The sequence below is a fragment of the Scaptodrosophila lebanonensis genome, unplaced genomic scaffold (assembly GCF_003285725.1).
Source record: "Scaptodrosophila lebanonensis strain 11010-0011.00,11010-0021.00 unplaced genomic scaffold, SlebRS2 tig00000053-arrow-pilon, whole genome shotgun sequence".
Taxonomy (NCBI): domain Eukaryota; kingdom Metazoa; phylum Arthropoda; class Insecta; order Diptera; family Drosophilidae; genus Scaptodrosophila; species Scaptodrosophila lebanonensis.
In genome coordinates this window covers 10,288,910-10,303,594 of record NW_022060548.1, presented here as the reverse complement: position 1 = coordinate 10,303,594, position 14,685 = coordinate 10,288,910, and the positions used below count along the sequence as shown (strand labels likewise).

General features: G+C 36.4%; 1 protein-coding gene across 1 annotated transcript; it reads right to left on the bottom strand.

Annotated features, from left to right (window-relative positions):
* Positions 1-660: 660 nt before the first annotated feature.
* Positions 661-1,326, bottom strand: LOC115624316. Its single transcript, XM_030518945.1, has 4 exons — positions 1,238-1,326; positions 1,121-1,171; positions 1,017-1,049; positions 661-953 (listed from the first exon to the last, which is right to left on the bottom strand). The coding sequence occupies exons 1-4, from the start codon at positions 1,296-1,298 to the stop codon at positions 763-765; spliced, it is 336 nt and encodes a 111-aa protein (XP_030374805.1). The 5' UTR covers positions 1,299-1,326; the 3' UTR covers positions 661-762.
* Positions 1,327-14,685: the final 13,359 nt, after the last annotated feature.

The following is a 14,685-nucleotide window of genomic DNA, read 5'->3' as shown; positions in this document are numbered from 1 at the left end:
TAATTATTTACATTTTCCTCCTAAGTACGAGGTATAATAAGCTTACCTTCTGCTTCAGAAATGAAAACCAAACAAAATAAATGCAGGAAAATATTTAATGTGGATTAATTCTTACTGATATTCATAAAAAAAATTTATTGTTTAAAGTTCCTGCTTTTGGACTTTATTTCTGAAACCAATTTGTAAAATTTTCAAGGTTTTATTATTAATTAATTAATAATCTAGTAATGCTTGTTGCCTGTCCATCTGCACAACGATTGATCGGATTTATAGTATAGCGTTTGGAAATCGAACATTACCGATATAAATATGTATATACTTATAGTTCATATTAAGCGAATAACCAAGGCAGCGACAAACAAAATTTCAGGGAAGAAGTGGAAATTGTAAAAAATTTCATTTAACTTAGCAAACTTCTATTGAATATGAATATCTGTGGCTACTAGTTCGAGTGCGAGGTTCTGAGAACTATTGGAAGAATCAATTACAGGCTTACATTTTTATGGATATCTACCATTAATTAAAAGTATTTTTAAATTTTGTAAATAGTTTGGAAAAAAAGAAATTGAAAGCCGTTTCACTAAAAGACTCAACACCCCAAATAGCATTTTATTTATGGTTGATTTTTGGTGTTTTATTGCAACTATCTTTTATCGACTATATTTATGATCATGATCGACTATTACAGATATTTAAACCAATATATTATGAGTAGTAAGCAACGCAATCAATGGAGAGCTACTCCTTAATCAACTGAAATTCTTACTCTTTCTTCTTACCAACTATTCCATTTATAATATCACGAAATACAGCGCAGATGAAGGCAATTGGTCTTTTCGAATACTGACAACGTGGGTTCTGTTTTTTTGTGGTAAGGGGCCTTGTAGTTGTTGTTGTTGTTTTTGCCCCCAATTGGGATGTGGATGCTGTACTGTTTTCGCCACTGCCTTCGTCTAATTAACATGAGAAAGAGATACATTCTTTAAGATGCAATAGTCTCAGCATAAAGAACTTACCTGGCCAAGGAAAATTTGGGTGGTGGATGCCACCTTTATTTATGGTTCGATAAAAATACTCGTATTAGAATTGATTTGAATAGACTTTGACTTGCTAATTTTACCTATCCATGAATTTTCTGGTGTCGTCAGAGACTGGTTCCCCCGAGCTTGATCTAAAGTTGTAGTTTTGTATTAATAACATTTAATCAGAACAATAAAAGCTAATGATAAAAAGGTACCTGCTGTTATGGGTTGGTGCCTCAAAAAGCAGACCATAAAAGCTAAATATTCACAGCGCATCCTATTTTTATTGACTTGACTTATAAGCAGCGTGTAGTAACTACGTTTTGTAGATGTTCGAGTCTCAACATGCAAAAGATTTGTTACAGCATGTGTGTTGAGATGTTTTTTTTTTTTGTTTTCAAACCATTACAAAATATCCGAATGCTTTCATTATTGCAATTACATGCTTTTTATTTGCTGCAACCGAAAGATAAAAGGGTACATCACTAGCCGAGCTAACATACAGATGGAGGCGAGGTAGACTTCCAAAAGTAAATATATTCTTCAATAGCATGATGATCTATCTGTCCGGCTGGATAAACGGATGGATTTCTGCAACCTGCTGGATCCATGCTGATCAAAACTTGTATGTCTACAAAAACGCCTAACATTTAGAGCCATGTAAAGCATAAACATTCCTCGAGTTTCAATTGATCTGAGTCTGCAGCAACACTGATATTAGAGTCAACAGAAAAGCTGACTCAATTTTCAAATTATTGACAAAGCTACCACAATTGTTGTATAATAGAATAAATTAAAAAATAAACAAAATAAATAAGCCGAACTTAACTCCAGAGATAATGTCTATTAACAAAAACATTTCAAAATCAACTAAACACACCACAATACACATCATTGTGGTAAGCAAAGAAATTAGAATGTACGAAAGGGAATATATGACTCGGACTACACACTTTCTATTTATAACTTTTAAAACTTAAAACTCCTTAATGACGACGGAATCACATAGAAATGCCTTCATCAAAATGAATAATAAACTTTAATCTAGAAACTGTTGTTAGAAACGAATGAGCCCGACATACTTGTAGTATGTGTAATTGGTTTATGGGGCTAAGGTAAAGTCGACAGGTTTAAAAATGCAAAAACTAATAAAGCTAAAATAATAAATGATAAAAGAAACATTTTCAGTACGCCTATAAAACAGCATTCTTTAAACAACAATTTTTATTCTTTTATCCAAAACAAACAATTGAAGAAAACCCCTTAAAGTAAGACCCCGTTCTGTGTAAAAGTCTTCAAATTTACATCAAATTGACGTGAACTTTGTGTCATGGCCTTGCCTTGTTTGCTTTTTTGCCACAAATTGCATTGCGGGTGTGGCCAGTCGGTTAGTGAGTCAGTCGAGCATGTCAACGTTTTGATTAAATTACTCATACGCCCCATATGCACTCAGTGGCAAATTAGTTGCTCAGCAGCGCAATGGTTGCACTCTTTGGTCCACAACAATGGAGTTATTGTTATTGTTTTTCGTTGCTGGCATTAACTTAATTAACTTTTACACCCGCTTGCCTTGTGCTGTACGCCCTTTTAATTAGTTTTTAATTATTGTGCAGTTGCTCTCTCCACTACGCCCCATAAAATTGCACCCGCCCCGCCCCGGACTGGACTGGACTGTATTCCGTTCCCAGTTTAGTTAATTTTATTTGTATTTGAAGTAATTCTGCATTCGGTGCCTTGTTCATTTGGCACTTTATTTCTGCCCGCTTTGTTTTAGTGCACTTTGTTGTTTGTTTGTTTGTTTGTAGGTTTATTTGCTGGCCCGGCCAAAGTTGTATGCAAACCCATTAGCTTAATAGGCGAACCGGCAGGCTAAATACGAGCAAGCCGACTTAGTTTGTTTAACGTAATTCACATTGCTTTAAATTAATAACATTTTCGCATGCCCGACCTACTACAAATGTTTCGAACAACTTTCAAAGCCTTTGTACTGTTCAACAAAATTGCTGGCTTATGTGGTCTACATCTAATTGGCAGAGGGTCTTAGCTTTTAAGTTTGTGGTCTGTGAAGTTTCTTAACTAGTTTTAAAAATAATCAAATATGTGGATATATGCTTGGGAAAGCATGAAAGTATAAAGGTTAATTGACTCTTGTTTTTGTGGCTTATAGGTAAGAAATCTTGTATTTTTCAGCTATTTAGAATCATGTTTTTCACTTCATTCCTGCACCTAATTCATGCCCCACAGGCTCAAATACATTTTAAAAATAACACTCTAGAAACAAAACAGTCAACAAAGAGCCACACACACACATTTCGAGCATTGCAGTCATTCTACGAGCTGCATATTTAAGCCAGAATCTCAGTCACATTTTGACAAGTGCATAAATAAACCGAAACAGCCGGACCGGGAGCATTCCTCACACAAAGCTCTGAGCAAATATTTATGCTTCACATTTCCATTGCCGTGAACCACAAAACAATAAAATTCGCAATAAAGCAATAGCCGTTGGTTGTTGGCCGACAGCCGTACCCGCATGTGAAATGCTCGCAAAGGCCTCGAACAAAGCGAGCAGGCAAGGCAAAAATATTTTTCATAACTTGAATGTTAAATGCAAAAAGTGCGGCTGACTGGAAAACCAACACAGGCCAATGCAGACAATGGCATAATGGAATGGTGGCCGGCAGTGCTCAGTCGTATGCAAATGCATGAAGGCAAGGACATGACAAGCAATTAAGATGAACTCGGTCGGATAAGGCTACCTGAATCAAGAGATCAGATCTACTTCGTAGGCAAAATAAATAGTGACAGTGACAAAAACAAGCCAACAAATTTATTAAAAAAACATAATCTTGTATTCAAATCCTGAAGAAAAACTGAAAGAGCAACTGTAAAGCAACTTTCACAACATAACTAAAGGCAGACTTCCACATTAGTGAGTCGGCGGCAGTGTGTTTGTTGGCAAGCATCTCTCCCACATCCTCCATCAATTCCCTATAGGTGGGCCGTTCACCTATGAACTTATACTGCGACTCACTGCAAGCTATATATAAAATAATTAATTACCAATTAAAAGTAAATTACAAATACCTACAGGCTAGAGCCGAACAGCAAATCGTCAGGACCACGGCGAATGACAAAATCGAAATGCCTGCCATGATGCTCGCAACGAAAATGTCGTTTCTGATAGCATGAAAGCAGCAAAAAGTCACAAATCAAAAACAGTGGGACTATTTTCAATTCTAAGAAATATTAGTTTGCTCTGCTATGGTTAATAATAATTATTTCCGCGTTATACAAAAATCGAGCAAGCCAAACTGAGGAATACCCTGTACCCAAGCAAACTTTCGGCGCTCTGTTGTATGCTCTGTTGCGAAAAGAAGAAAGAGCGAGCCTGCCTCCTGCAGAGTGAATTTGAATAACTTTTTTTAGAACTGACCAAGTACCCAGTTTTTTTTTGAACAGTAATTGAAATTTGTAATTGTGGACAGTATTGAAGAAATTTGGTAGCATTGTGAAGGGGAGGGGAGGGGGAAGAATCAATAAATTAAACCAAAGTCGTGTTGACCTTCACATTTGGTCAATTTGGACTCCGCCGTCTACAGAATCTAGGCGTTCATCCAGACAGATGCATATGGCTTTATCGGTTCGTCTCGCCATGCTCATTTATATATATACTTATATATATACTTATAATATATATACTTTATAGAGTCGGCGATGCCACATTCTACATATTATTGGTTAGTTTAGAGTTGGTCTTCTAACAAGAAACAAAACAACAACACTTCCTCAGGTTGTTAGAAATGTAGAAAAGAATGCTCATTACGAATATATATACTTCATGGGGTTGGAGAAGCCACATTCTACATATTATTTGTGAACTTAGAGTTAGTCTTCTAACAAGAAACGAGAAACTCCCGCAGGCTGTTAGAAATGTAAAAACAAATATACAATTGTAAATCTTTATAATTATAGAAAAGTTATAAGAATGCATTGTTATTTGTATACGAATTGGTTTCAAAATTAGGCAAATATATTAATATCTGATCGCTTCTATGCCAACTGCAAAATAAATTAGTCCTTCATTATATTCAAAGCTTAAGTCGCTTTGAACTGCAACTTTAAGGAACTGACATTAGATTTATAGCAAAAGTACTTTTTTCAGTAGCCACACCCCTTTTGGCTGTATTTTAGCTCACAGCAGTCGGGAATAGGAAAACCATTCCTGTTCTTGTTGTTCTTTCCCTCACTTTCGGCCAAGTACTCCGTCTCTTTTCTTTGGCCGTGCAGCTCTGTCGTGCGGCTTAGCATAAGCCACTGTAATTTGTTGTTAACAAAGTTCATTCAATAAACTGTGTCCGGCATCGCCTCGTTTCCCTTTGATCTTGAGGTGGCCCCCAAATCGGCTGTCAAACATTTCACCGATTCGGTCCGACCCGGTCCGACCCGTCTCAAGACCACTGCTGTAGGTAACTTTTTTAGCGGCTTTAGTCGGCGTACACACTTAAGCACACCTTTGAAGTAGGCTTTGCAGCAATCTTTCTCTTTCTCTTTGTTTATCAACTGTTTATTTTTAGGCCAGGCCGTAGCAATTTTCCCTTGCTTGCGAACCTTAATTTATTGCCTGTCAGTCGGCAGACAAAACGCCCGTCGGCGCCAGTAGCAACCATGGCCAACAATAATGTCAGTGCGTGGAAGATAAACGGCTTAGCAGCAGCCCTAAAGCCATATCGAGTTCTACTTGTGTGTATACAGATATTGTATCTACCATTACGTATTTGTATTTAATGCGATTCTTTCTTTTACTAATTTCCATGCACTTGCAGTGCCATTTATCACAAAATGTTGTTTGCAAGCCATAAAATGCAACTTTTATTCAAGTGCAGGAAGTTGTTAGCTGGCAAATTTTAGGAACATGCTATGCAGAAACTGTCCTTGCTGCTCCTATAGAGCTCTGAAAGCTCTTGTTGCTCATTTTCTTGCTGTACCCTGTACTCGAAACCTGAATGGGCATACTAAAAAGTCCAAATAAGTATAACAGGTGGAAAAAACTGGGGCAGACTCGTGTTATAGGTTTTACACAAATGTATTTTATTTACGGGATTCAAAAAGTGCTTGAATTACAAGTATTTTATGATGAGATTAGTATTTAAGTATAGGTTTACAAAAAGGGTTTACATTCCCTTAATACCCAGTACCCTACAACTGTCACCTACACATATTTAATCAGCATGATGAAAGGATTAGATATAAACCTTGCTTGGCATATAGAGTTGTCTTATTGATACAGAGATAAGGTTGCTTAAAAAACATATGTATTTTCATTATTTTATAGAAACTCGGGAAAAAAAACACTCTTAGTAGGATATTTTTTCAAGTAAGTTAATTATCAGAAGTTGCATCAAAATTAATGCTGCATATCATAAATATAGCTGCCATAGCAATAATCGGTCGCAGAAATCCTTCATGGCAAAAAAATGTATTTATTTATCGAGCCATTGCAACGAAAATGGCCATTTAAAGGCTTTTGGTAATATGAAGCCTTATCCATTACCTTTAACTGTTAAACTGGGAAACAACAAACTATACAGCTGTCATATAAACGATTGAATGACTGTGCTGGTGAGGGGACAAGTATGGGGCATTCAAGAGTCAGGTTCGCCGAACATTTGCGTTCAACTTGTTGAAGTTGTTGCACTTACTTGGTTGTAGTGCTCCATCCAACTCAACGCTGAATGCAATTATCACCCAAAGCTGCCGGCAGGTACTAAAAAACATTATGTGCTCAAAATGTAAATGTCATTTGTGTGTCGAGCATGCGAAAAATAGCAGCAGCACCAACAACAACAACAACAACTGCCGGCAAGTGGTGCACATTTGAAAAATGTGCTGCAACAGAAACAGCAGTGCTGCGGCCTCCTCTTTCTTTCAACAAGCAAATGGTTACCAACTGGATGGTTAAGGAGGACTGCTGCAGCGTATGAATAAATGTTGGCACAGACAATCGAGGACCGTAAATTCCGACCAGTCAGCAAGCAAATAGGTGTGAATAAAAAAGAGAGAGGCAGAAAAAAAATGAAACAACACTCCAGGACAGGTGGAACAATGCCGAGCAGCAGGCGCAGTCTAATTGGTATAATAAAATGTCATAAAATGGCGCAGCATAGAGCAGATAGTGGCACAGCCTGAAGCAAACGGTGCAGAGTACATATAAATGGTGGTTCGATAGTTAATTGAGTGGTGCACGCTCACCTTTCAATAGACAAGCACATCGATACATTGCGGTTAGTATGCTTATGTTGAAGAAATCCTTTTTCCAAATTTGAGGCTAACATTTAAGTTCCGACAATGAGAAGCGCAAAAGAGAACTTTTAGGGGAAAAACCATTCAAAGCAAGCAAACCAATTGGTTGGAATAGAAAGTAAAAAACTGGAAAAGAAAAACTAAACAGAGGTAGAGTATGAAAGGAGATTGCAATTGACATTAATATTGCAGTTAGTTCTCTCTTAAATGTCCGTTTTCAAATAAACCTAATTCAGTTTTTACACAGTAGATTTATGCCAGAAACAACCGTGTAAAAAAAGAAGTTGATCATATGCAAAAATAGGTGATTGGTTCGTTATCTCTAAAGAAATACACAAGTATATGCAATTTTTAATTTTCAAAGACCGCATAAAAACAGAATTAGGTGTAGTGTGGTTTAGCTACATCTGTTAAATATCCATAACTTGATTAAAATTGAACATAAATACTTTAAGCAATATTACTCCCTATATTCTATTGCCAATTCTAGCTTCGTTTATAACTAATGTAAATCGTACTAAACTCTATAAAACCACGCTTTTGAAAGCAATTATTTAATGCTCACTCCCTCGCAAAACACAAATGCCAATAACTATTGAAGTGCCAGTTGGGGCTGAGCAATTCCTTTTAAAATCGCGCATAACTAACATCTCTCCCCCATTTTAAAGGGCGTCCTTCCACTCACTATGCCACACATGTGGCGCCATTAAATCAACGCGCATTGCTGCCACTGCCACTGCCACTGCCACACCATCGTGCTGCACTCGCGTAAATAAATACAATCAACAAAATTAGTTTCATTTGAGAAAATGGCACGCTGGCAGCTGACGACCCCAAAACCAAGTGAGCTCTAAGCTGGCCCAGACACTAACCCACACATACACATACAGCTACACCTATACACACACTCAACCACACTCAACCACGTTGCACATGCCAGGCGCTAGGAGCACTCACCTACTGCCATTGGCGAACTGAGCTTGTTGTCAAAATAAAGCCAGACGCCCACAGCTCCCCCACTCTTAATGCCGCCGCCGCTTTTGATCTCGCAAACTGCTGATAAATGATAAGATGCTTGTCTCTCTGTCTGTCTGCCGGTCTGTCTGCCTGCCTGCCTGCCTGGCAAAGTGTAGAAAATTGCACTAAAAAAACAAATAAGTGTATAGTACTTATGTGTGTTTATATCTCGTAAAATAACACAACACAGTTGGGGCAGCAGCGTCTCACCTGTAAGGAAAAATGCTAGTATGTAGTGTGCATGTGGCTGCTTGAGGGCGCACTGTCCAACAAGAAGCTGATCAAAATTTCACCGAGCACACATTAAAACCAGTACTAAACTAGACCAACCCACATATACGAGGGCAGTCGCAAAAAAGGTCCAGAAATTAGTCTTGAAAGGTTACCAACATGTATCAAACTTTTATGTTTGCATTCTAGCTAATTTTTGAGGCAAGATAAGTATAACTATTAATGGAGAGATATGCGAGCAAACTACTTATATAAATTTGGTATATGAAGTTCTAAAATATATATATATAAAAAAAAATTGATTGAATACAAAACTATTTAACTATATTTATAAAAATGGAAGTATGTTTGTATATATGTTTATTCCCTCAGACTTTTGCTCAAATTTTATGGCAATATTCAATTTCAATATAATACCGAAATCAAAACTCAAATTGGTTTGGATTCTCCTTTCTGACTTAAGCTGATAATGAAAATTTGCAATTTTTTATTAATATTAAAGGTGGTTAACAACAATTGATAAGCAAGAGCATCACATAATTGTTAATTGTAGATAATCATTATTTTATTATTATTCTTCTTAAAACAATTGCAGATACACTGAAATTAGCTCGCAAAATATTCCGAATTGTTTGCTATTCCCCTCTAAAGATAATCATCTTATAACAATTTAGCTTCTGTAGTTACCAATTTGCTTTGTTTTTTAAATCTTTATTCTTTTTTTAAGATCTCTTCTAAGGAGGACAATTATTAAATTATATGGTAGCATTGGATTTGTAAATCATTCGTTCTGTCATGATGATATTTGCTTTGTTTGAAATCGATTCTATCCTTAAAATGTATTCCTTTTAAGGATTCATCATCTTGGATGTGAATCGAAACCTAAGTTGAAATGCCAATATGTCGTATTCCCCTACACTTTTTTGACAAAACTTATGTTCCATGCTCACAAATTCGCCAAGAATTGAAGTTGGCCAAAAAAATACCAACAACTTTCTTAAATTAAACTAAAAAGTAGAGTAGTTGGTAAGGAAAAAATATAAAATCTAGTTATTTCTTGGTTAACAGCCAACTTTTTCTGGGACTATCCTCGTATATCGGTTTATATAGCACTGTATGTTTGTAATTATCTATTTGTGTGGAGCAAGTCAAGGATGTGCTGAGCAACTCAATGGCGTTCTAATGTGACCGGTAATTCCAGTGGCCGTACACATTAGCAAAACTTTCGCATACAATTAAAATTTTTGAAAAAGCTACGTGAATAAAGTTTCACAGCGTAAAGTTATACGCGACTTTTGGTAATTAGTGACTGAACGTGGCACCAACTATGGGGGATCCCCATCAGCTTCCGTACAACTTGGGCGCTCTCGCTGTTGACGGGCAATGAATAATGAGCGGCAAGTGCTAAGCAGCCTTGCACGTTGCCTGGCATTTTATAAATCTGCATGGGACGCAGTGACAATATTACCTGGCAGGCCGTGACTGTGCGTGAGTGCACGTGAGTGCGTGTCAGCTTATTATTTATAGAGTTTTCTCACCCGACTGCCACTCAACTTTGCCTTAATGAGCATCCAATTACGCTGCCTCGACAAAAAGTGTATCTTTATGCAAACATAATTATGAAATTGCTGCACATGCAGAGCTCGAGCTCGGTAAACAATATGTCGCTCATACGCAGCGTTGGCCATACCTCAACTTTTGCAATTGTGTTTACACAGGTTCCTCTGTCTCTCTGTCTGTCTATCAATATTTTATTGGCTGCGTAACATTTCATTATTTTTTACGCTCTTTGAACAGACAAATGCACAATTTAATTTATGCCATCCCCAAGTAAGAATACAAAAGACAAACACACAAAATTCAATACTGCACTGCTCAGTAGCGCATTGGGATGTCGATCCGTACTATAATACTCTGCTGCTGGGCCGGAGGAGTATATCAGTTGGAAAAGATCAACCAATGGGCACAAAAATATAATAACGAATATAAAAGCATTCAAATGTAAAACGATTCGTGAATAGATTGCCACGAAAATCGTTAAAATGTTTCATTATATAGTGGGAGAATGCTGTTGACACTGGATGATAAAGTTCATTATGTGCTGAGCACAAAACCCAAAAAAAAAAGAAAATAATTATTCAAAGCGTAGGTCTGCAGGGAACTGAAAAGTTAAGAGGACAGAGGAGTATGCATCCCTTTTAGGGAAACACAATATGTAGGATTGCTGCCGTTCAAAGATTTATAAGCGAAAGCCTGCTGGAGTACGTTGGCAAGCCTAGGATTCCCTTTAACTGTGATAGCCAGAAATAATGCCCTACTCTATTATCAATATTTTGCAACACAATTAATATTTAATATTTATTTATTTGTGTTTTACAAACATAAACAAAAAATGTATTATTAATTTAAAAAAAAATAGTTAGTCTTTAAGGAATTGGTTTGTGCAGCGCATTGTCGTGTCGTCGTAATGCCACTCGTACGCTATCTTCCCCTTTTTGTTAGCTCTGGAGTTTTTACATTTTTTAGTCAGCCATGGCCAACCCTTTTCTCGTTTTCTGGTGCCATTTCGTTGTCTTTTATATGGCACCCGACTACAGCTACAGCGACAACTTCTGTTGTATATGGCATATATATATTTGCATTTTTTTATTTTGTACTGACACTGACTGTCCTGACCGCCTCCTTGCGCTTGTTTTAATTTCGTTTGCGCGAGCGGCGTTGCTGTTGTTGTTTGTTGTAGTCACAGTTTTGTCGACAGCTTTAACAGAAAAAAATTGCAGCAAACATCCTTTTTTATGCTGCTCCTCCCATCAGACTGACTGCGTTGCGATTCTCAATTGAATTGTCAGCATTTTACAGTGTGGGGGAGATGTGTCATAAAATTTCCACTCGTTAAATTTTTGAGCCAACCATAAAGGCGAGGAGAATGCACCCAATGACCTTCATATACTTACATACACATCTCTATATATGCTTACATACTATATGTATATCCTTGCTTTCAATACACACTTCAATATTCTGTTATATGACTTAACTGGAATTTATGCGTTGGCCGAAAAAGGGAGCCGCGCTGCACTGGGAAGTGCACATTAAATAAATAAACCATAAAATGGCGCACCAAATGTGCAAATGTGTGATGTGTGTGTTGCGCGTTTCAATATGAAACCATAATACTCCTATATTCACACATTCCCCTTGCGCAAGGATACAGCTGTTGCCGGCAAGTTTCTCTGTGGCTTATTGGCCTTTTTCTCCCTGTCTGCAAACATCCGAAATGCATTTTCATTATAATTATACTCTAAATAACTGAGCATTGCAGCCTTTTCTCTGATCTCTGTTAAATATAAGTTGAAGAATTCTGAATTTGTCCACAAGAGTAAAAGCGAAAATAATAATTAAATTAAAATTAAAGCTGTTAATCTCTGATCTCTATTAAATATAAGTTGAAGAATTCCGAATTTGTCCACAAGAGTAAAAGCGAAAATAAAAATGAAATTAAAATTAAAGCTACAAGTAATAATTAAATTATTTTAATTTGTAGTCAGGATTATATCACGTCTGTTTTAATTTCTCTCTCGCGATCGTTTATTAGTTAGCCCTTGCTTTTTAAATTTAATCTGAAATATTTAATATTACATTTTACATTTACATTACATATACATTTAATTGTAATTTAACTTTTTGATTGCTACAATTAATGACAGCATAGATATTTGTATTAAGACTTTTCACTATAATTGAAGTTGGAATTTCATGCAATTTTGCATCTCTTAAAGAAATTCTTTTTGTTCTCTCAATGTCTACATTTTATGTAGTAAGTAAAAAAATATATTATATTAATATTTCGACTTCTTATAGTCATGATTTGTTTGTAATTTTGCTCTTACCATTTTTTTGAACACCGGAGTTTTTCTTTCTTCAAATATTCAAGCAAACAAATCATTGAACATAAATAGCTTTATTTGACAGAATTTCAAGAAATTAAATTCCATTCAAATTTATATTTGGCTATGCTTATCAATATATAATAAATTAATTACCTTAATTCATCGTGAGCCGCAAATATCTCTTTGAAGTGTTTTCAAGCTTCCTTTGTCGTATACTTCTATTAGAAAAAAAATGCAATCTCTTGCAAAAAAGTGCATGTGTGGTTCGTTGCAGCAAAAGCTCAGACTCCTCATTTTTATTCTGCTCCTGTGGTAATCAGCTTGCAGCATATTTGGAAAGTTTTTCCATAATGCGCCCGGCACTGTGCAATGAAAAGCAGAGTTTTGTTAAGCGAATGGAGCCGGAGTCGGCTGAGGACTGATATTGCCAAAATGTCCGTTTAATTCAACGCCAACAAAAGCCATTTAATTTTATAGTTGTCAGTGGTTTTGTGTTTCGTAAAACTGACAAACTAATTTGTTTGTTGTTTATTGTTACAAAAATTAAGCTTATTAGTTAAGCAAATGCTGCAAATAAACAAATGCAGAAATACGTTATTATTACAGTTTTTCATTTCTGTCAATGATTCCTGCTCGTAGGCAGAGATTTGTGTGCGAGGGCGGGCCTTGTGTGCCCAACGGAGCGAGAAATTCAAATGCCATATAGACAAGATGCAGAATTAATTCATAATTTAAATTCAATGCGCATTGTCGGCACAATTATGCTCATTATATAGTTGTTGGCGATGTTGGCATTGTCTATATGCGAGCATGTACACATGTCAATTATCCAGCTGATTGGGCATCGTTGTTAAGTTGTGAGCGGAAAAATGTGGCAGCTGTATGCTCGGACAATGGATGCGCTCAAAATTGAAACGAATTAATTCATAGAACATTGAAAAGCGATAAAGCATGTTCATTAGTCGAGTGCACTGTTCAGATCGGGGAAAACAAAGCGAAAACAAAGGCTACAATTCGGTTTGTAGTTTGCATATTTAAGCAAACACTGTACGCGGTAATCAATTGTGCAATGAAATGAGAAAAGAAAATGTGAACTGTTCACCAACAGTACTTATGTACTTATATATGTATATTGACGAGCACTTTTATTGTGCAAGCCTATCGTTAAAATGTATTCATAATTTACAGTTCATTAACACTTGTATTCCAAAAAGAACATTTCCATCTCTCTTTTCTGAAAAAATGAATAAAGAAGCAATTATTAAAGCAAACTGTTTTAATCAAATAAAAATGTCATTTCACAAATTAGGAATACAATTTGTTTCAAATTATTTAATTTAGTTTATTGAATGAGAATTTAGCATGAGAATTGAAATGGACATGAATACATTTTTAATTCGTTCTGCTAATTTATTTTCTTATTCAGCAATACCGATTATAGCACTACTTATTTTGTTTAGTAATCAGTTATTCCGCAATTAGATATTCATGTGAAATATTTATGCATCCATTTGCGTATTTGCACATAAATCGTCGAACCTTTCAGCAAGTACCTCAACTAATTTCCACATCAATCGACGCCCATTGACAACCAAAAGCAATACATCGTATCGGAAGACTTGACTACAGCTTAAAGCAGCCAATTTCTGATAATTTCCGCTCAATGCTGTCAAAAGTTTTGGGCTTCCATTGAGGCTGTGACCGAGACTGTGACTTAGGCAAGTTGTCGACAAGGCTGCCGTGCCGTTAATGAAATTAATTAGCTACTAATCAAATTTACGACTACAAGTTGGGCCATTGATGGAAGCGCTTCTATTCGGCGAATATTACGTGCCATTCTAGCTGAAAAGTTTTATCGAGCTGCCAGACCGCCTTTACGTCAAATGCAACTTGTTAGGCTCCACTTAATTAGCCTAATTTCGTTAGGTATTTTTAGTTGCTTTTAAAATAAGTATCTAGGCTGCGCAATGCACCGAACTCTGATGCTGATGGTTGCTTTTGAGTGGTCAATGCGGCGTATGCGTAATGTAATTGTAAAGCGACCGAAACGTTAAGCAACAGAGAGCGCAAAATCGATTAAACATCAAAGGCTTTCAAATATAGACGCAATTCCAGTTAAATGTTGTGCATGGGGACCGCATTGGAAAGCAGCATTGTAAAGTCAATCATGAGCGAAAGTAGATAGTAATTCCATGAAATATGAATTTCATGGTATTCATCAA